The sequence below is a fragment of the Xenopus tropicalis genome, chromosome 5 (assembly GCF_000004195.4).
Source record: "Xenopus tropicalis strain Nigerian chromosome 5, UCB_Xtro_10.0, whole genome shotgun sequence".
Taxonomy (NCBI): domain Eukaryota; kingdom Metazoa; phylum Chordata; class Amphibia; order Anura; family Pipidae; genus Xenopus; species Xenopus tropicalis.
The window spans coordinates 60,434,737-60,455,929 of NC_030681.2; the positions used below are offsets into that span (position 1 = coordinate 60,434,737).

General features: G+C 40.2%; 1 protein-coding gene across 1 annotated transcript in view; it reads left to right on the forward strand.

Moving 5' to 3' along the window:
• Positions 1–1,273: 1,273 nt before the first annotated feature.
• ifngr1 (interferon gamma receptor 1) overlaps positions 1,274–21,193 on the forward strand; it is a 75,599-nt gene continuing 55,679 nt past the window's right edge. The window contains 1 exon segment of the mRNA NM_001079346.2: positions 1,274–1,566. Within this exon segment, the coding sequence (NP_001072814.2) occupies positions 1,419–1,566 (148 nt within the window). The 5' untranslated portion in view covers positions 1,274–1,418.

The window sequence follows — 21,193 nt, forward strand, 5'->3', positions numbered from 1 at the left end:
CAAAAAGTCTTTTTCATTCCAAGTGAACAAATCAGTACCAACTTTTCACCATGGTCTGTCAGGGATTTCATGGGGTTGCAGTGTTTCCTTCGGTTGCTTGTCTCCACAAGATGCACATATTTCACATTGCGTTATAAACTTTTTAATTTGATCATTCATACCAGGCCAATACACACATTCCCATGCATGGCATAGAAACCCTTCAATACCTATATGTGAGGAGTGTAATCTTTCCATAATGTCTCTTCTGAGACTCCCTGGTATGATATGGTATGGTATGGTACTCTTTCTCCCTTGAATATGATACCCTGATGTTTTGATAGTTCATCTCTGATGTGAAAAAAGGGAGAATATATGGTTTATATTTTGGCCAACCTTGTAAAATTGTAGTCTTTAGAATTTGCATTGTGGAATCATGTTCTGCGCATGTTTGTATCTCTTTAAGCCTATCTTTACTCATTGGCAAATATTCACACATATTGATGGTTTCAATATCCTTGGCACCTCCATGTGAGTTAGGAATTGCCTTTTTCTGGATCTGTGGTTTTATCAGTGCTCCTCTCAAGTCTCTGTCAGTGTTTCAAGTGAGGGGTGGGTGTGGCTATGCCAGAAGTACAGCAGGAGGGGGATAGCCGTCACAGCCTTGCAGCCATACAAAGACAAGCTTTAGTTCCCTAAGGGCTCTGGCACACGGGGAAATTAGTCGCCCGCGAACAGGGAGTTTTGTCGCGGGCTACTAATTTCCCCGTGTGCCAGAGCCCTAACAGATCAGCCTACCTGCTGATTGGTTCCTATCCTGCAGTGCAGCGTGCTGAGCAGCCCCCCTGCACATCCAGAGAATTTAGCCAACAGGAAGTGGAATAGATGGACAGAACTAGTAGGGTTTTGGGGGAATTTCTCAATTAATCAGTTCGAAAAACACAATTCTATGTTAAGAGGAGTATAATTCACTGGTACATTCTTAATTTTTACATGATATGTTATCTTTACTGAGCACTGCTAGCTGACACCTCAATGCACCTCATGGCCAGCACAGTTACCTCATGGTAACAAGCATGTGCATAATGAGAACGCTTGGGTTGAGAAATGATGTCAATAAATGCCTTTAAGTACATTAAGAACAACTGCCACATGATGAAGACCCACACAAAATCTGGTACTTTGAATTGACCTTGGAACCAGTAGAACTGCGAGCATTATCCAGGAAAAGCCAAATTTGCAACTTTAAGAGGCGTGCTGTTTCCCCGTGCTCAGTAAAAAAAAAACAGCAGGAGGAGCCACACGCTGTTGTGAGGATGCGTGGTGGAGCGCCAGTCTCTGACTCGGTAAGAGCTGGGAGTTTCCGCTCTCGGTTCCTCTTTTTCTGAAAGTGATTTCCCATAAGTCCCACTGGTGCAGTTCAAGGCCTGTGGCTGACGATGGAGGGAGGCTGGAGACCGGGTGTTATACCTCTGCCTTACACCAACCTGCTCGCTCTCTTGCTTCTTGTCCTAATGGTTTCCGGAGCAGAAGAGAAACCCGGCCTGGCGCATGGGACACAGCGAACTAGCGCCAGCGCATACACAGGTAAGACGGAACGCTCTACAGGATAATTACAGTACAGGGTAATAGGATCTCATCTGCGATATTTGTTGTGTACTGAAAGGATTACATATACCAGTATTGCTGCTTAAAATACTGTTCACCAGAAGTAATTATGTGTGGAACTGTATGTTTTTTTTTAATTGGTATAAAAGCAGGTTTTGGGATAGGACAGTTTATCTTTCTATTTAGTGTTTGAAATAGGAATTTGTTCTCTAGCACACTGACACACACTCTATTGGTCCCAAAGTTAAAAATAACTAGTCATGTTTTTAACGGATATATTAGCATATATATATATATATAATATATATTATTTTAACGCCCGCGACCATTCTTGCGACAATTTTTGGACACATGACTATTCTTTTGATGCCTGCGACTATTCGCGCAGCAATTTTTGGACGCACAGCAAATTTTTTCATCTGTTTCGCGAAACGCGGAAATTCACAGCGAAACGTTTCACCCATCACTACCTAAAATCTCTTACAGGCAGTTACTGATCCTTGGTCTTCCAGACAGATTGTCAGGGGATAATGTGTAATGCTTTAGGGTTTGTACTCAGGGAGGACAGTGGGATAAGTTGAACTAACACTGAGTAAAATTGCAGTAACTCATAGCAACCATTCTTCAGCTGGTGGGATAATAGAAACAAACATGGCCTTCATCCAAAAGTTTTGTGCTCCCTACAAGTTATTTATCATTCATCAAACACATGTGCATAAGTGATTGTGAGAGGGGTGAAAAGTAGAGTATATTTGTGCTGTTCTTTCACCCGCTAAAAGTTAATCATACGGCCAAGTATATGGATATATATATTTTTCGGAATGCTGCACCATATTCTGTTTTTTCCAGTGACACATCTGAATTTTGAAACTTTTGCATATAAGTTGATGCTACAGGGCAGCTTATTAAATTCGGATGCTAATTGCACTGGTTTCTGAGCAACCATGTAGTAATAATCTGTATTATTCAGCCTTATAATGTGACATTTATATTTTCTATATACACTATATTGTGCATTGGTTCTTAAGCTTAGTAACTGGCAGCAGCACAGAGAATGTGCAGTGAATCAGCAGAAAAGAAGATGGGGAGCTACTGGGGGGCATCATTGGAGGCACAGATCTTGCCTGCTAATGGGCTATTGTTGCCTTGACCTGGTACAGAAGCTCTAAGCACAATGTATAATATGTCTAGCCTACTTTTTAGTTAGTCTTTAGTTCTTCTTTAAACCCTACAAACCTTCCTGCCCCTGTCATGCTGCACTGCTCTTACTGCTTTGTCATTGCTTGATACCCAAGTCGCTTACCTTTTACCCCAGGCTGGTGCCTCTCTTAGGAGAAAACCGCACCAGCCTGGGGTACCTGCAGCGAGCGCTTCCTTCTGTTGTCAAAATCCCTGGGCTGGCGCATGCACAGTAGAGTGAAAAGCAGACTTTTTTGTTAAAGTTCAGCTTTTGACTCTTATTCAATATGTTGGCTGCACCACTCGCCCTTTGAAAAGTAGGATGCGACAACACATCAGACACATAGTTTCAAGTAATAGCAACAGCCCAGTAGCCAGACACTTTACACAATGTTGCGATTCAAATGTTTATTTTTTACAGATTCAGGTAATAGATAGGGCTTTGCTTGATGAGAGAGGCTCAGACAGGCTTGCCAGACTTTTACGTCTGGAAATAAAATGGATATTCATTCTTGATACACGTTACCCTGCGGGCCTTAATTATATTTTTGACATTAGTTGTTATGTTTAGTTTAGTTTTGTGGCTATATTTTTAGCTGCCATTTATTTATATATTTTCTTTACCCTGATTTATAATATAGCTAATGAAATATTAAATATAAATACAATTTATTTCTTTAAAGGAGTTTGCTTAAGAGATTACTGTGTGGTTCATTTCTCTTTTGTTTTTTTTTAGATTGGTGGTGGGCGTGGTTTTGCAATGCTCATCATTGTTGTCTCACTATTTAAACTTTCTTGTGATTGTGAATTTCTGCCTATGATTAAGTGCGCACGCACACGAAACACGTCAGGCACCTTGGTTTTTAAATGGAGAAATAAAGACTGTCTTTTTGCAGACTCCGTTCGTCCAGTGTGCTTGATGTTCCTTCAACTGTTCGGCTTTTCACTCTACTGTGACTCTACAACATCGGTTAAAGAACATTTAAACCCCCCACACAAAAATTTAATCACTGAACATCCTCTTTGAAATCTTTCAATACCTGCCACACTGGTTGTCCAGAGGTTAATAGTAAGGCTGCAACATCTCCTTAATCACTTAGATTTCCTTCTCCTCCTGAAACCCACTCTTCCCCCTCCCTCAGGAATTTGCTTTGTTTTCTGGCTTGTAGGCATGCTCAGTTGTTCTAAGCTCAGATTACTAAACTTATTTTTATTTTCCGGGGTTGGAATGATATCATCCCCCTTCCTTATCCCCCCCAGCAGCTGATCAGTAGAACATTGGAAAGGTAGCAAGATAGCAGCTCCCAGTAGATATCAGAATAGCACTCAATAGTTATAAATCCAAGTCCTGTTTGGGACTCCTCCAGTTACATGGAGTAGGAGAAACTTTAGGTTATCTGAAAGCATCTCTGTGTAGTGCTGGCACCTTCTGAAAGCTCAGGATCAGCCACAATGCATGTAGATGGCTGACTACACACCAATATTACAGCTAAAAAGAAATACATTTGTTGGTTACAAGTTGTTACAGGAGCTTCCCATCTTGGATTCTGTTAGAACTGTCCCTGACAGTGCACATGCTCCGTGTGCTCTTAAGAATCTGTCAGGGCAGATCTAACAGAATCCAAGATGGGAAGCTCCCGTAACAACTGTAAAGACCTGTATCATTAATGCTATAGAGATGCTGAAATTTTAACCTAGCTCAGTCAGTTTAGTATATATAAAATGACATTTCTAACCATATTCCTCTTTAGAGTTTTTTTTCTCCTTTAATTCTAAGCTCCTAAGGGAGGGGGAAGCCTTCCTGTTATCTATAGGTGACACTTCCTCATCAAATCATTAAGTGGCAGAAGGGGTGATTTTTGCTGAAATGCACTTAAAAGTGCCTTTCTCCCAACAGCCTTAGATTTTTTTAAATGGGGTTTTAGATGTGTGCTGTTTAGGTTATGCAGACTATTTAGGTTATGCATCTCCATGTATAGATTGTTTAATTATTTTTGCTATTATTAAAACATAATTCTAAAGCATCAGCATTTTCTGTGTTGCTGTAAACATACAAAAAGCATAGAGATATTGACTAATACAGGAGATGCAAAGCGGGAGGGCCCAGCTTAAAAAAAATCTTACAATCTGAAAGGAGTTTGAGCACAAGAGGTGAGGATGGAAAAGAGCGCAAGAGGTGAGGATGGAAAAGAGCGCAAGAGGTGGGGATGGAAAAGAGCGCAAGAGGTGGGGATGGAAAAGAGCGCAAGAGGTGGGGATGGAAAAGAGCGCAAGAGGTGGGGATGGAAAAGAGCGCAAGAGGTGGGGATGGAAAAGAGCGCAAGAGGTGGGGATGGAAAAGAGCGCAAGAGGTGGGGATGGAAAAGAGCACAAGTAAGTTTAGTGAGATAAGGCATTGAGCATTGTAGTCCCAAAATGGCAGTAGCATAAAGTGTATACTCATAGGCGGAGGGTGACTTTTTTGTTTGGGGAGGCTAAAGATGGGCCATACATAGACTGACCTACAGCTAATGTGAGACTAAATGGATTCACTGCTGGTGTAAAAAATGAACCTCCCAACTACCTCTTGCTTTTCCCAATGAATTCCAAGCATACTTTGCAATAGTGCAGATGGGAGTGCTTTTTTTTTACCCTAAAATGCTTAGGATATAAAAGTATTTACTTCTGTGAGGGGTTCTCCATACATTTGTGTTTGGTAGTTCACCTTTAAAGTAACTTAAATATTCTGAGACAATTTGCAATTGGTCCACTTATTTTTAATGTTTATTCAATTATTTAGCTTTTTGTTCAGCAGCTCTCCGTTTGGTAGTTTACCAGCTACCTGGTTGCTAGGGTCTTATTTACCCTAGCAACCAGGTAGTGGTTTAAACAAGAGATGGGAATATGAATAGTTAAGGGGCCCTGCATGGAAAAATAAGTAATAAAAATTACAATAATAATAAAATTGTAGCCTTGCAGAACAATACTTTTTGACTGCCGTGGTCAGTGACCTCAATTTGAAAGCCGGAAAGAGGCAGAAGAGAGAGGCAAATTATTCAAGAACTATAAAAAAAAAATTAATTAGGAAGACTAGTTGCAAAGTTGCTAGGAATAGGCCATTCTATAATATACTAAAAATTAACTTAAAAGTGAACCACCCCTTTAGATGTGTTTCCAAGGCACATTATATACAGTGAGACGCAGTCTGTATTTACAAAACCATCACATTATATGCAGTGAGAAGCAGTGGGTACAGATGGCAGATATTCAGGCCCTGGTACTATAACACTGGCACTGATATATTGGCTCCACTGTAACTAGAAATGAACAAAACAATGACAAAAGTAGAAAAAAAATAGTAAGTGCAAAAAAGCACAATGAGCTTTTTCAGGGGGAAAGAGTTAACTTACCATTCATCTGTTAGGGTAGGTGATAGGGATATTATAGATGTCAGGTCAGGCAAAAAACAATTTAATTTCAGTTAGTGGGTCACCCTTTAGAACGGGATAGCACCTGCGCATAGCACCTACATATAGTACCTCTGGGAGTGGGATGAAATCTGCAGCAAAAGTTGGTTCTTAGGTAAAGTTTACAGCCTGCAGATTCTCATTTTCAGTTCATTTCTGCATTGCCCTTAGTTTGTAATTTCTCCCGATCCCTGTCAGCATCTGTGCCTTGATTGGTCAGAGCACAGCAGAATCGGCTTGCAGGAACACAAGATTTCCAGGACAGTGCAGAAACGAAGTGAGGGTTTATTTTTTGTTTGTTTGTTTCTTTTAAGGTGCCAAACAGGTTTGGGGAGGCTTGGCCTAATCACATTTTTACTACATGCATGCATAGTGCTTAATTTCATTCTCCTATTGTCTGTCAGTACAATATTTACATATCTTCATTTCTGCTCCCATCTACATGCTCCTGCTCTTATACACTGATCTTTTACACTTGGGGGCCATGGCCCATGTGGAGATTACTCCCTCGTGGTTAATCTTGGCTACCATAGGTGATTCATCTGCCTGAAATGTGCATGCCCTTCAGATCTTCCATCCTCTCACTGTATGTATAACTGTCATATATAGCCCTCCTTCATCTACCTCCTCTGCTACCTTTCTTTCTCCCTCTGTGCTGACAAACTTTCAATCATCTTTGGTGATCTTCCATATCAATGATTCCTTACAACCTCTTTGTTTTCTCCACCAAATCTCCTTCTTTGAACTTCAGCAGTGGACAAACACCCAACTCATAACAATAGCCACTTTCTGGTTCTAGTCTTAACTTAAAGGAACAGTAACACTAAAAAATGAAAGTGTTTTAAAGTAATTAAAATATAATGTACAGTTGCCCTGCGCTGGTAAAACTGGTAAGTTTGCAACAAAAACGCTGCTATAGTTTATATAAATGAGCTGCTATGTCAACACGGGGGCAGCCATTGAAGCTGGGAAAAAGGAGAAAAGGCACAGGCACATAGCAGATAACAGATAAGCTTTGTAGAATATAATGGGGTTTTATCTGTTATCTATAAGTAACCTGTGCCTTTTCTCCTGTAAATGGCTGCCCCCGTGGATACACAGAAGCTTTATTATATAAACTATAGTAGTCTTTCTAAGGAAAACACGCCAGTTGTACCAGTGCAGGGCAGCATTACATTATATAGTAATTACTTTTATACACTTTCATTTTTTGGTGTTACTGTCCCTTTAAAATCAGTCTCTTTCTGATTTTAACAGTGACTCCTTTCTTCTTTTCTGATCCTCATTTGGTTATATTTTCTATCTTATATTCTTCTTCCCCCACTGTCCCGATTCAAAATACATATGACTTCCCAGCCTTAGCTCACTCTTTCAGGTCCAGTCTCTCCGCCTTCAGGAGAGTCTAACCAGATTCTGTCTTCCACCATTGGCTTACATGCACCATTACAGGCTTGTCCCTGGCTGAATTCATAAATGCTATTCTTACACTATTGTACAAGAGCTACAGAAAGTAGGTAGAGGAAATCCTGTACACAGTCAGACTTTATCCATTATAAATTCCTTCTGGTGCAAATTCTCTATTCACTTGGTATCAGTAATCTGGTTGCGTCTTGACTATCTTCTTACATTTCTAACTGCTTCTTCACTGTCTCTTATACTAACAGAACCTTATCTTCAGTTCCACTTAATGTATGGGTTCCACAACCCTGTCAACTCAGCATGTTCAGGGGGTAATCGTTGACTCCTCTCTCTCCTTCTTTGACCATATTAACACCACTGTCAAAACCTGTCAATTTCTTATACAATATTGCAAAAATCCATCCCTTTCTTTCATGAACAACAGCTAAGACCCTCATGCATGCTCTCATCCTATCCCTACTAGACTACTGCAACATGCTACTGTCCGTCCGATGTTTTCCCCCCACAGTCTGTTCTCCACCTCTATTCCAAGATGATACAGACCCCTCAGCTGCTGTATCATGGCTTCTCATAAAACAAAGAATAACATACAAACTCACAACCTTCAAAGCCCTTTATTCTTCTGCACCTCACTACATCTCCTTTCTTATGTCTCCATATGTTCCTGGCCAACTCCTCCACTCCTCTCCTGGTTGCACCCACTACTACTGTTGTTTCCTGCCTTTAACCTTTGTGCATTGCTGCTTATTAGATTTGGAATGCCAGATTTAAAAAGGGCGAGTCTTTTTTTAAAAAATAAAACAAAAAAAAAACCCCAAGACTACCTCTTGGAGCACTCACCCAACACCTGAAGTGGAAACTGGTACCTATATTGCATTGTCAATCACCTTAACTTGCAGCACAATATCTTCATATTTATGTCTGTAAGTTACCCACCCACTTAGATTGTTAGCTCTATGAGACAGGGACCTCCTTCCTCTTGTTTCTTTGCCACTTAGCTCTGTGGAATCTTTATTGCAACCATACTTTTTATTTATTGATTGTATTCATTATTATGTTGGGTTTTTCAACCCAACATATTGTTCTCCATCTCCTTCTTTCTCCTTCTTCTTCTTGCCCCCCATTTTCTAAACGCTACTCCTCCTACAGTTTTAGGGGTACAACACCTAAACTCTCCACACTACTTTGCCCTATAGCGGAGCAGGTTGTTTGTGCTTTTCTAAGTGATCCCGCCCCCTGTCTTCTTGTGGCGCTATTACGAAAACCCTAATTTTTCAAACTAGTAACATTTTCAAACTGCTGCCACACTTAAAACTTTGAAGCTACACCCCAAAACTTGAATAATATAATCATGGGGTCACCCCCAATGAGACGGCAACATTTGTTGGATGACCCCAAAGTGGGAGGGGCCAACAACAGTCAATCAAATTTCACCCATTGACTTTTATGGGGAAATTGAAACTGCTGCCACTCTTACAGCTTTGAGGCTGCACTCCGCAAACTTGAATCACATAGTCATGGGGTCAGCCTGAATAAAAATATGATTGTTGAATGCCCAAAAGTGGGCAGAGCTGTAAACAGCCAATCAGATTTTACTTAAAGATGAAAGATGATCAGTTCAGTTTTTGTTAGGTTCACTACACATCATTAGTATACATTTAAAGCCAAATGGGTTTGAATGTTATCATTGAAGGCAGCAGAAACCAGTTAGAGTCTGGCTAAGATGTAACCATTAGAACCATTATTTAGATGAAAGTGACTTTATTGAATGTAAGAAGTGATGGAGAACGCAGACTAAAATATAACCACCAAAATACTACAATGGGCTGGATTGAGGGGGTGATCATTAGTTGTAATAATGACTACCGGGATGTTCGGTGTGGGAAAGAGAACTTTGTTGTTTTTGGCAATTCAGATGGTTTATGCATTTAAAAAAAAAAAAAAAAAAAAAAAAAAATATATATATAATATATATATATATATATATATATATATATATATATAACATGAAATAATCTGTGGCCGGCACACCCGTAAAATTCAAAAAAATCTTTTTATTGAAGACTCATTGTTCAGAACCAACGTTTCGGTCCTCATTAGGACCTTTATCAAGGATAAAACAATGGTGTATCAACTCCCATCTAAATAACATTACAATCTTAACAAGTGAAAAAGGTGCCCAATCCCCATTTCCAAACCATTATGTAATTAGCCAATGCTGTTACGTGTGCAAAAATTCAAACGGGCCAATGTTTGGCCTATATCTGTGCATAGAGAATATGACACTCATTCAATAAATAAAGTGATCATGTCATAAAATAACCTTATGTCACATAAAACCTAATGACATAAATATTTAAAAGTGCTTTGCCATAAAATACAATGTTAAAGTGCAGTAATCATAAAATAATAAATATATATATATATATATATACACACACATATATATATATATATATATATATATATATATATATGTGTGTGTATATATATATATATATACACACACACACACACACACACACACACACACACACACACACACACACACACACACAATTGGCTGGTTTGAACAATTTAGAGTGAAAGGGATACTGTCATGATTTTTTATGGTGTTCTTTTTATTTCTAAATTACACTGTTTACATTTAAAATGTTATTCTTGAAACAACATATGTATTTTTTATTTAGTTTTAATATTGGTGTGTAGGCAGCCATCTAAGTGCATTGTGCCTGAGCTTTCAGAAAGAGCCAGTGCTACACATTAGAACTGCTTTCAGGTAAACTGTGTTTCTCCTACTCCCATGTAATGGAGAAGTCCTGCTATCTGCTGGGAGCTGCTATCTTGCTACCTTCCCATTGTTCTGCTGATTGGCTGCTGGAAGGGGGGTGTCACTCCAACTTGCAGCTTGGCAGTAATGTCAGAGCACAGGTCACATGGCTGTGGCACCCTGGGAAATGAAGAATATGGCTAGCCCCATGTGAAATTTCAAAGTTAAATATAAAAAGATGGATTTCAGTGCAGGAGCTCTATTAAATTATGTGTTTTGAAAAAAGAATATTTTCCCATGGCAGTATTCCTTTAAATTGTAATTCTTAAAAATAAAATTTGGAGCTCAAGATTTCATCAGACAAATCTGGAGTATAATTTCTGCCAAGATGAAACTGGTGCAAGTATTTTTAAGTTATTAAAGGAGAAGGAAAGGTAGAAACTAAGTAAGCTTTATCAGAAAATACAACCATAAGCACTCACAGAAATGCTGCACTGATTCCTCTATCAAAAACACAGGATTTATTTTTTTCTTTTGTGTACACATGTTCTTCAGTAGTAGACTTGCTTCTCTCAGAAAAAATCTTCAGGGCATGGGCATGAGTCTGCTCAGTTTCCTCCTTTCTCCCCCTCCCTTCTCCCCCCCCCCTCCCATCAGTATTCGCTCCCCCTCCCATCAGAATTTGCTCTCCCTTCCAACTCTGTGTGATCTGCTACTGAGACCAAGATAAAATGGCAGCTGTTATCTTAAACAAACAGAGGGAGCTTTTAGGGCTGTTATCTTGGGTATAGTAATGCTTTCTGCAAAATAAACAGCGTTCTCTCTTGTACGAATGTGGCTAATCGATTGCCATTAAAATGCCAAAATGGCTTTCTTCTCTAACATTTCTCTGTCTTTTCTCAGGGAAAGCAGGCACCATTTCATAAAGGAGAAGGAAATGCTAATAAAGAGTTAATCTCAAGCTACAGGCATACCTTCAGTTCCCTCAATATTGCCCTTAAGTCTTCCCATATTTCTCCCATTCAGATGATCAGAAGCCTCATAGGAAAAAAAATGCTGAGCTCTGTAAAGAAAATTCCCATAATGCCATGCTCCTGCACCAAGACCAGTGTACATGCACAGTTTGTAAGACTGTGAGGAAGCTTCCTGCTGATTGGCTCAGATCACACATTCCTAAGGGGGGGGGGGTTTAGCATTCTTGAGGGAAGAGAGAGCTGCATGTCTTTGTTTTCCTGTGCCAAAGACAACAAATCCTGTTTCTTTTGACAGAGAACTCAGTGCAGTGTTTCTGTGAGTGCTTATGGCTGTATTTACATAGACCTTTCTGATAAAGCTTACTTTGTTTCTACTTTTCCTTCTCCTTTCTCTTTTACTGCCAAAGACGTATGGGATACGTTGTGGCAGTAAAAGGGCTTAAATGCCAACGACGTGTCCCATACATCGTTGGCATTTAAAGGCATCTCTCTGCAGCGGCGGCATTGGCCGCCGCTGCAGAGAGTTTCTATCGATGACAGCCCCCCTGGGCAACGAGCCAGGGGGGCTGTCATGAGGGTCCTGCGACTCGATCGGCACAGGACCCTCCTGGAAGCAGCAGACGCGATCGCATTTTGTTTTTGTGTTTTTTTTCTCATTTTTCACACTTTTATGCACTTATTTACACTCATATACACACTTACACACTATCACACAACTTTTACACATGTACACACATGTATACACAAACACTTTGGGTTTTTTTGTTTGTTTTGTTTTTTTGGTTTTTTTTCATTTTACCACTTTGTTTTTAGTTTCTTTTCCCTAAAAACTGTTTATTTTGACAGCGTGACTATTGGATCAGCTATTCTGACCACTAATTACACTGTCATGTAACTTATTTTGTTGTTTCACTGATTTGCACAATTTTTGTGTTTTTTTTCGCATTTTATCCCTGTATAAGTGTTCCTAATCTGTTTTTAGCGTAGCTTTGCCAGGTGTAACTTTGGTGTACAAAAATAACTTTGCTTATTTTGAGTTCATCAGAATGTGTACTTTCCAAAAATATATGGTTTTCTGGGGTTCTGTGTATAGTTTGGGGGGGTTACTGTACATAATACGCTGTCAGGGGGGCTCTGTGTGCAAAAGCTGAGTTGGCAGGCGAGAAATCCATATGTGCTATTTTCATTTTGGGGTCAGTACTTACCGCAGACTTTGGTATATTTATGCATATTGGGCATCAAACTGTTCAGTAGGCCTCTGGTGTTCCTATTTGGGGTGACTTGCCTTTGTACGCAAGAAATTGTGTGAGATAAATGCGGCAAATTGCAACATTTTTAGGCGATTTTCTGAAATGTCATAAAAACCAATAACTTTAGGAAAGCTCTGCAGATTGGTACTTTGGTGTAGAAAGGACTCTTTACCCTTGTTGGATTTGTCAGAATGTGTACTTTCCAAAAATATATGGTTTTGTGGGGGTCTCTGTATAGTTAGGGGAAGTTTCGGCACATAATACACTGACAGGGGGCTCTGTGTGCAAAAGCTGAGTTGGCAGGCGATAAATCCATATGCGCTATTTTCATTTTGGGTTCAGTACATACCGCAGACTTGGGTATATGTATGCATATTGGGCATCAAACTGTTCAGTAGACCTTAGGTGTTCCTATTTGGGGTGATTTGCCTTTATCTGATCTTTATCAAGAAATTGTGAGAGATAAATGCAGCAAATTGCAACATTTTTATGCGATTTTCTAAATGTCATATAAATCTGCAAACTTAGGAAAGCTTTACAGCTTGGTACTTTGGAGCAAAAAGAAATGTTTACCCATTATAGATTCGGGGGGATGTGTACTTTCCAAAAATATATGGCTTTCTGGGTGAGCGTACTTTTTTTGTAGCATTATTCCACATAAAGGATGTAAATGTGTTGATTTCGCAGGAGCTGAAATGATAGATCATATGGGGGTATGTTCACTTTGGGGCCCCTACATGCTACATACTTAGGTTAACCTGTACATATTGGGCATCAAACTATTCAGTGGACCCCTGGTGTTCAAATTTTAGGGTGTTTTATCTTGGTACCTAATGCTATGTGGGAGATAAGATGCTGCAAAGTGGAAGCTTTGAGGGGATTTTTGGAAATGTCATCAAAATTGCTAACTTTAGAAAAGCTGTGCGGCTTGGTACTTTGGAGTAGAAAGACATGGGTACCCATTTTAGATTCGGGGGAATGTGTACTTTCCAAAAATATATGACTTTCTGGGGTGAGCGTACTTTTTACTAGCTTTATCCCACATATAATGATGTAAATGTGTTGATTTTGCAGGAGCTGAAATGACAGAAATGATAGATCATATGGGGGTATGCCCCTACATGCCACATACTTAAGTAAACCTATACATATTGGGCATCAAACTGTTCAGTGGACTCCTGGCGTTCATATTTAGGGTGTTTTATTTGGTTACTTTATGACCTGTAGGACATAGACTGGAAGCTTTGAAGCGATTTTTAAAAAAAATCACAAATTTTGATTAAAAACCAATAACTTTAGGAAAGCATTGCAACTTGATAGTTTGGAGTAGACAGACAGTTGTGCCTATTCTGTATTCCCCAGAATCTGTTCTTTTCCAAAAATGTAGAATTTTCTGGGATAAACCTTCTGTTAGTGGAATTTTTGTCCTTGAAATCTAAAGTATGCAGATTTCTGGAGCAGTGCTTTGGAAATTTGGTAGTGTACTGCTGGGAGTTTTTGACCTATACAAGTGAGAAATCTCCATAAAACTATACATATTTGGTATTGGCACGTTCAGGAGACATGGGACTTTCCAAATCAGTTGTATATTTGTGCATAAAATATTTTTTTTTTCTAGTATGCGTGTTTATATTATGGAAAATTTGAATTTTTTTGCATTTTTAGACATTTAGAAGCCTATATCTTGTTACAGAATTGGAATTACACAAAAATTCTACCATATTTTGAAAGCTTAGGTTGTTCTGAAAAAAACGATATATTGTTTTCCTGGGTAAACTAAAAGTCCCCCTGAGGAAAGGCCCCTAAAGTGAAACAGTGCAAAATGTTCAAAAACTGTTCCGCTTTGACCAAAACGGCTGGCAGTAAAAGGGTTAAACAGGGCACTAAAGCAGAAAATCAACAAAAGTCCATAGTTACCCTACTTACTCAAGTCTGATATACCTGTGCAGTATAAATATGCACATAAAGGGATTTTTGTGCCAGTTTAATTAGTGATTCTTAACCACAGTGTCAGCTGCAAATGTTTTAATATTTGCAGCTTCAGATTTGTGACTTTAAAAAAGCATCTTTAGCTTGAAATATCTAGTATTAAGGATTTGGTGCCTGTTGAGATTTTTATAATAATAAATGTTGCCCAGGTCACACTGCCAAGTATACAGTATATGTATTTGCTATTAATTAACTTTAAGTTATTTATATTTGTTGAACCACCTTGGTTGCAGTGAGAAACTATTAGTCGATCATACAGTGAGTTTAAAGGACAAGGAAAGGTTAATATAACTTATCTAGTATAAATAAATCTAAAGCAACTGGACTTGTTACGTAATCATTGAAGACGTTTCCCTACTCATCCAAGCAGCTTCTTCAGGTCAACTGACTGGTATGGGAAGTCCTCAGCATATATATTCTTCCACTAACCATCCAATCACAATGGCACTTTGTAACTCTTCAGAAAGGTGAGTTACTGCCGAGGTACATATGTTAGAACAGCATTGTATGTAGCAGTCAGATGGTGTTGAAGTCCCCCGCCTCTGTTTAGGGATGGTTTCTCCACTTTAACATGAATGGCCTCTTTTACACCTCTTTCAAACCAGCGGTCTTCTCTGTCCAAAATTTTGATGTTGCTATTTTCAAAGGAGTGTAGAAATACAGCAGAGTCCTGGCCTGTAGGGTTCGCCCTCCTCTGTTGAGTCATTCGCTTGGAGAGCAGTTGCTTTGTCTCACGAATGTAAAGGTCTGTGCACTCCTTGCTACACTGGAGGTGTACAAGTTTTTGTCTGTGTGTTGCTAGGTTTGAAAAACACATGGATGTGGTGTTTGTTGGAAATTATCCTGAGTTTCTCCGACACTCCTGCTACATATGGGATGGCTATATTGCGCCTACTCTGTATCTCAGGACGGTTATTCCTTTTGGTGTTCCTGTTGGGCTTAGTTGCTGTTGTTTTGACAAAGGCCTAGTCTGGGTAGCCACAAGCTTTCAGTGCTCCTCTCAGATGTTTGCGTTCCTTGTCCTTGGATTCTGTATCGGTTGTCACACTTTCCACCCTGTGGTGTAGAGTTCTAATGACACCCACTTTGTGTTCCAGCGGATGGTGGGAATCGAACAACAGATATTGATCCGTATGAGTGGGTTTCCTGTATACTTCTGTTTTCAAGTTTCTTGGATGGATATCAGTCCAAAAAAGCAAGTTTGTTCTCATGGACATCCTCCCTCATGAACATGATGTTATTGTCCGATCAACTTCACCATTGAGGCCCTTAAACAGAAAATTGAACAACTGAAACAGAGTCTGACAAAACAGCTACCTGATATAACTCTGGAAAGGGTGGTTCAGTTCATTGGACATGCACAGATGGCCCAACACATTAAGAATAAGGAGAGGCAATTAAGCAAGTTCACCAACTTACTGTCACATAGCAGCAGTTTGAAAAGGACAGAAGAAGTAACCTGGAGGCAGGTACTTACTCAGCCAGAAAAGGATGTGCTAGCCAAGGCGCTAAACTATGAAGTGACACCACAACACATCCCAGTTGTTGAGCTCATCACAGCCACAGAATCTGCCATCAATAACAACCATATAAAGGTGGAGGAAGCAGAACAACTGACTAAAAGTGTCAGCTGCCTTGTCAAGTGCCAGAACACCCCCTCTAATCTTACTACACAAGAAAGGAGAGCTCTCACATCTCTCAGTAAGGACCCGAACATCACTAATCCTGCCAGCTGATAAAGGGCAAAACTACAGGCAGCTATTGTATCATATGATGTCACTTCACTGTTAACATGTATACCTACCTGGGCTCGATCAGCACGCTTGCGCACAAAAGAATGTTCGTGGTGCAACAAAAGTCCGGCGACGTGCGTCCGCACGCAAGTGACACAGTTCAGCGTGTGTCCTTGTGTATTGGCGCCATCCTGTTAGTTTAAATAGTTGCCTAGAACTCACCATCTTTGCTTGGTTATCAAGTTTACTCTTGTGCCTGGCACAGAGTAGAACTCTTCACACATCCATTCATGCAACTCCAACAAGTAACACCTGTTTTGAAGAGTTACATGATACTTTGGTAATCCTTTCAAAGTAAATCCACAGCATTCACACCTCTGTCAGTTTCAGATGTCGCCTCTCTGAAGAGTTACAAAGTGCCATTGTGATTGGATTAGTGGAAGAATATATATGCTGAGGACTTCCCATACCATAATATAAATTACTTACTTTTAATATAAATTAAAAGTAAGTCTAAAGGTAAGTACTTGCTGCATATCTAAATCCCTGATCCCTGCTTGCTTCTCTGAGATATGGTGCTGACAGCCTACAGCAGTGTGAAGACTACAGTGAAATCACTGAAATCTCTCTCCCCTTCCTGAAGCAATGCACATGTCTGTAACTTGATCCTGTTTCCTGTTCTGAGCTATACATGCCCACCAGCCAATCCGAAGCATATCTGCCAGGGGGGGGGGGGGGGGGGGGAGTGAATCACATGTGCAGTATGAAGTGAGGAGGGAAAGGAAGGGAGAATACCTTTTTAAAGATGGCTGCCTGTTCAAGAAAACAGATAGAACATGTGAAGTAAGTGTGACTGAGTAAATATTTGATTAGGTAAGCCAAAAGTGTGGTGTTTTTACTAAACAATAGGAGGACTATTGGGCAGTATGCTTTTTACATTTTAACTTGCATTCTCCTTTAAGGCTAAGCATATTGTGTTAGGAAAGTGACAGTAATACAGTTGAAAAAATGAGTGAAATTTATTTGCTGAGGGTAACACTTTAACCACATTTATTAAAATCTCTTCCTGTGCAATTTCCGTTTTTATTTTTATTTTCTTGCAGATTTCATGTGCTTCAGAATTCTCTTGCATCTAAAGATAGCACCTTAGCAAGTTTTTTTTGGGGTGTCAGTTTGTATATTACTATGAAGAAAAAGTACGGCTAAAATAATTTCTTTAAATTAGAAGTAAATGTACAACTAAACATACTTATTTTATTGGTGTTGAGGCATACAGGTGTGTGCTGCTTCCCACAGACAGTACAACTCAAACAAAAAAAAAAAAAAAATTACAGAGCAGACTGGGTGATCCCCAAGACAACAATGTTTACAGGGTAACCCTTTTACATAGTAACATAGTAAGTTGGGTTGAAAAAAGACATACGTCCATCAAGTTCAACCATAATGCCTATATATAACCTGCCTAACTACTAGTTGATCCAGAGGAAGGCAAAAAACCCCATCTGAAGCCTCTCTAATTTGCCACAGAGGGGAAAAAATTCCTTCCTGACTCCAAGATGGCAATCAGACCAGTCCCTGGATCAACTAGTACTAAGAGCTATCTCCCATAACCCTGTATTCCCTCACTTGCTAAGAATCCATCCAGCCCCTTCTTAAAGTTATATAATGTATCAGCCAGCACGACTGATTCGGGGAGGGAATTCCAGAACCTCACAGCTCTCACTGTAAAAAATCCTTTCCGAATGTTTAAATGGAACCTCCCTTCTTCTAAACGGAGTGGGTGCCCTCGTGTCCGTTGGAAGGACCTACTGGTAAATAAAACATTAGAAAGGTTATTATATGATCCCTTTATATATTTATACATAGTTATCATGTCACCTCTTAAGCGCCTCTTCTCCAGTGTAAACAGACCCAACTTGCCCAGTCTTTCACCATAACTGAGACTTTCCATACCCTTTACCAGCTTAGTTGCCCTTCTCTGGACCCTCTCTAACTCAATAATGTCCCGTTTGAGCACTGGAGACCAAAACTGAACAGCATATTCTAGATGGGGCCTTACCAGCGCTCTGTAAAGGGGAAGAATAACCCCCTCCTCCCGTGAATCTATACCCCTTTTAATACAGCTCAAAACCTTGTTTGCCCTTGCAGCTGCTGCCTGGCATTGCTTGCTACAGCCAAGTTTATTATCTACAAGGACTCCAAGGTCCTTCTCCATTATGGATTTGCCTAGTGCAGTCCCATTAAGGGTATACGGGGCTTGCATATTTTTAGATCCCAGGTGCATGACCTTACATTTATCCACATTAAATCTCATCTGCCACTTAGCTGCCCAGATTGCCAGTTGGTCAAGATCCTGCTGCAGGGATGTCACATCCTGGATAGAATTGACTGGTCTGCAGAGTTTTGTGTCATCTGCAAACACTGATACATTACTCATAATACCCTCCCCTAAGTCATTTATGAACAAATTAAACAAAAGTGGACCCAGTACAGAACCCTGAGGGACCCCACTGAGGACCTTATTCCAAGTAGAGAATGTACCATTAACAACCACCCTCTGTACCCGATCCTGTAGCCAGTTTTCTATCCATGTGCAAACGGCTTCACTAAGACCAATAGACCTTAGTTTAGAAAGCAGTCGTTTGTGGGGAACGGTATCAAATGCTTTGGCAAAATCTAAATAGATTATATCTACTGCATCCCCACTGTCCAGCTTCTTACTTACCTCATCATAAAAAGCAATTAAATTGGTCTGACATGACCTGTCCTTCATAAAGCCATGCTGATTACTGCTCATAATGGCATTCTCCACTACATAATTTTGAATGTGATCCCTTAACAAGCCTTCAAATAACTTGCCCACCACGGATGTCAAACTTACAGGCCTATAATTGCCAGGCTGAGATCTTACTCCCTTTTTAAATATGGGAATGACATTCGCCTTCTTCCAATCCCTAGGTACCATACCTGATGAAAGAGAGTCTGAGAATATCAGAAACAAGGGCCACTGCAATTCTGCCCCTAGCTCTCTCAGTACCCGAGGGTGTATGCCATCTGGCCCAGGTGCCTTGTTTACATTTATCGTGTGTAACCCTTTAAGCACCATATCCTGTGCCAACCACTGTATAGTTGGAGCTGAGGCAACAGTGCAGCTATTGGGTGGGACTTGGCCCACTGGCTCCTCTACTGTATACACAGAAGAAAAGAACTGGTTAAGCACATCTGCCTTTTCTGTATCCGCTGTAACCATATTGTTACTATAACTCAATGGGGCCACACCCTCAACCTGCATCTTTTTACTATTAATATACTTAAAAAACTTTTTGGGGTTAGTCTTGGCCTCGGCCGCGATGCGCTCCTCATTTTCTATCTTTGCCTTCCGGATTGCTGTTTTACAACACTTGTTATAGTGTTTATAATCATTAAACGCAGCTACTGTCCCCTCTGACTTATATTTCTTAAAAGCTTTCCTTTTTCTCCCTATTAACTTCTTTACCTCAGAGTTAAGCCACATAGGGTGATTCTTAACACTTCTACTTTTCTTATTAATGGAATAAATTGAGAACAGTAATGATTTAATATCATTTTAAATGACAACCATTTCTGCTCTGTGTTTTTATCAGAAAACATAATGCCCCAATCTATGCCCTGAAGCGCTGCCCTTAAGGAGCTAAAATTTGCCTTCCTAAAATTCATTGTCTTTGTTGCCCCCGTGTAAATTTGTTTCCTGCACCAAACATTAAATGAAATAACATTATGGTCACTATTACCCAGGGGTTCAACCACTTGCACATTTGCTATACGTTCTGGGTCATTAGAGATCACTAGATCTAGTATAGCATGGTTCCTGGTTGGCTCCTCAACAACCTGTGACATAAAGTTGTCATGCAGCAAGTTTATAAACTTGTTCCCATTTACTGTCCTGGCAGTACTATTGCCCCAGTCAATATCAGGGTAATTAAAATCCCCCATTATTATCACTTGCCCCAAACTAGCAGCCTTTTCTATTTGCAACAGGAGCTGGGCCTCCTCCTCTTCGCTTACATTAGGGGGTCTATAGCATACCCCTACAATTAGTTTGGTAGATTCTTTACTATCTGTGAGAAGCTCAACCCATAAGGATTCAGCTCCCTCTGTTAACCCCATCACTTCCTCCCTAATATTTGCTTTTAATTCCTGCTTAATGAACAGACACACTCCTCCTCCTTTTCTATTGCCCCTGTCCCTCCGAAACAATGTATACCCCCCAATATTAACTGCCCAGTCATGAGACTCATTCAACCAAGTTTCAGCAACTCCAATCACATCATATTTCCGCTCCAACGCCAGTACCTCCAGCTCTCCCATTTTACCAGTCAGACTCCTTGCATTGGTAAACATACATTTAATACTGGTTCCGGCGTGAGAATGACGTGTAAACAACTTATGGGCCTCCCTACCATTATCAGTATCCCGAAGCAAGTCTCCTCCCCCATTTTCCCTTACTATGCCCACTACCTCATCTATCCTGTCTACCACAGAATTTCCCTCTGCACCCTCCCCCCCCACTCCTAGTTTAAAATCTCCTCCAACCCTCTAGCCATCTTTTCCCCCAAAGCAGCTGCCCCATCATCATTGAGGTGCAGCCCATCCCTGGCAAAGAGCTTGTAGCCGATTTAGAAATAAGCCCAGTTCTGGAGAAACCCAAAGCCCTCCTCCCTGCACCAATCTCTCAGCCACGCATTAATCTCCCTAAGCTCCCGCTGCCTTCTTAATGTTGCTCGTGGCACAGGTAATATCTCTGAGAAAATTACCTTGGAAGTCCTCGCCCTCAACTTCGCACCTAGCTTTTTAAAATCGAGGACTT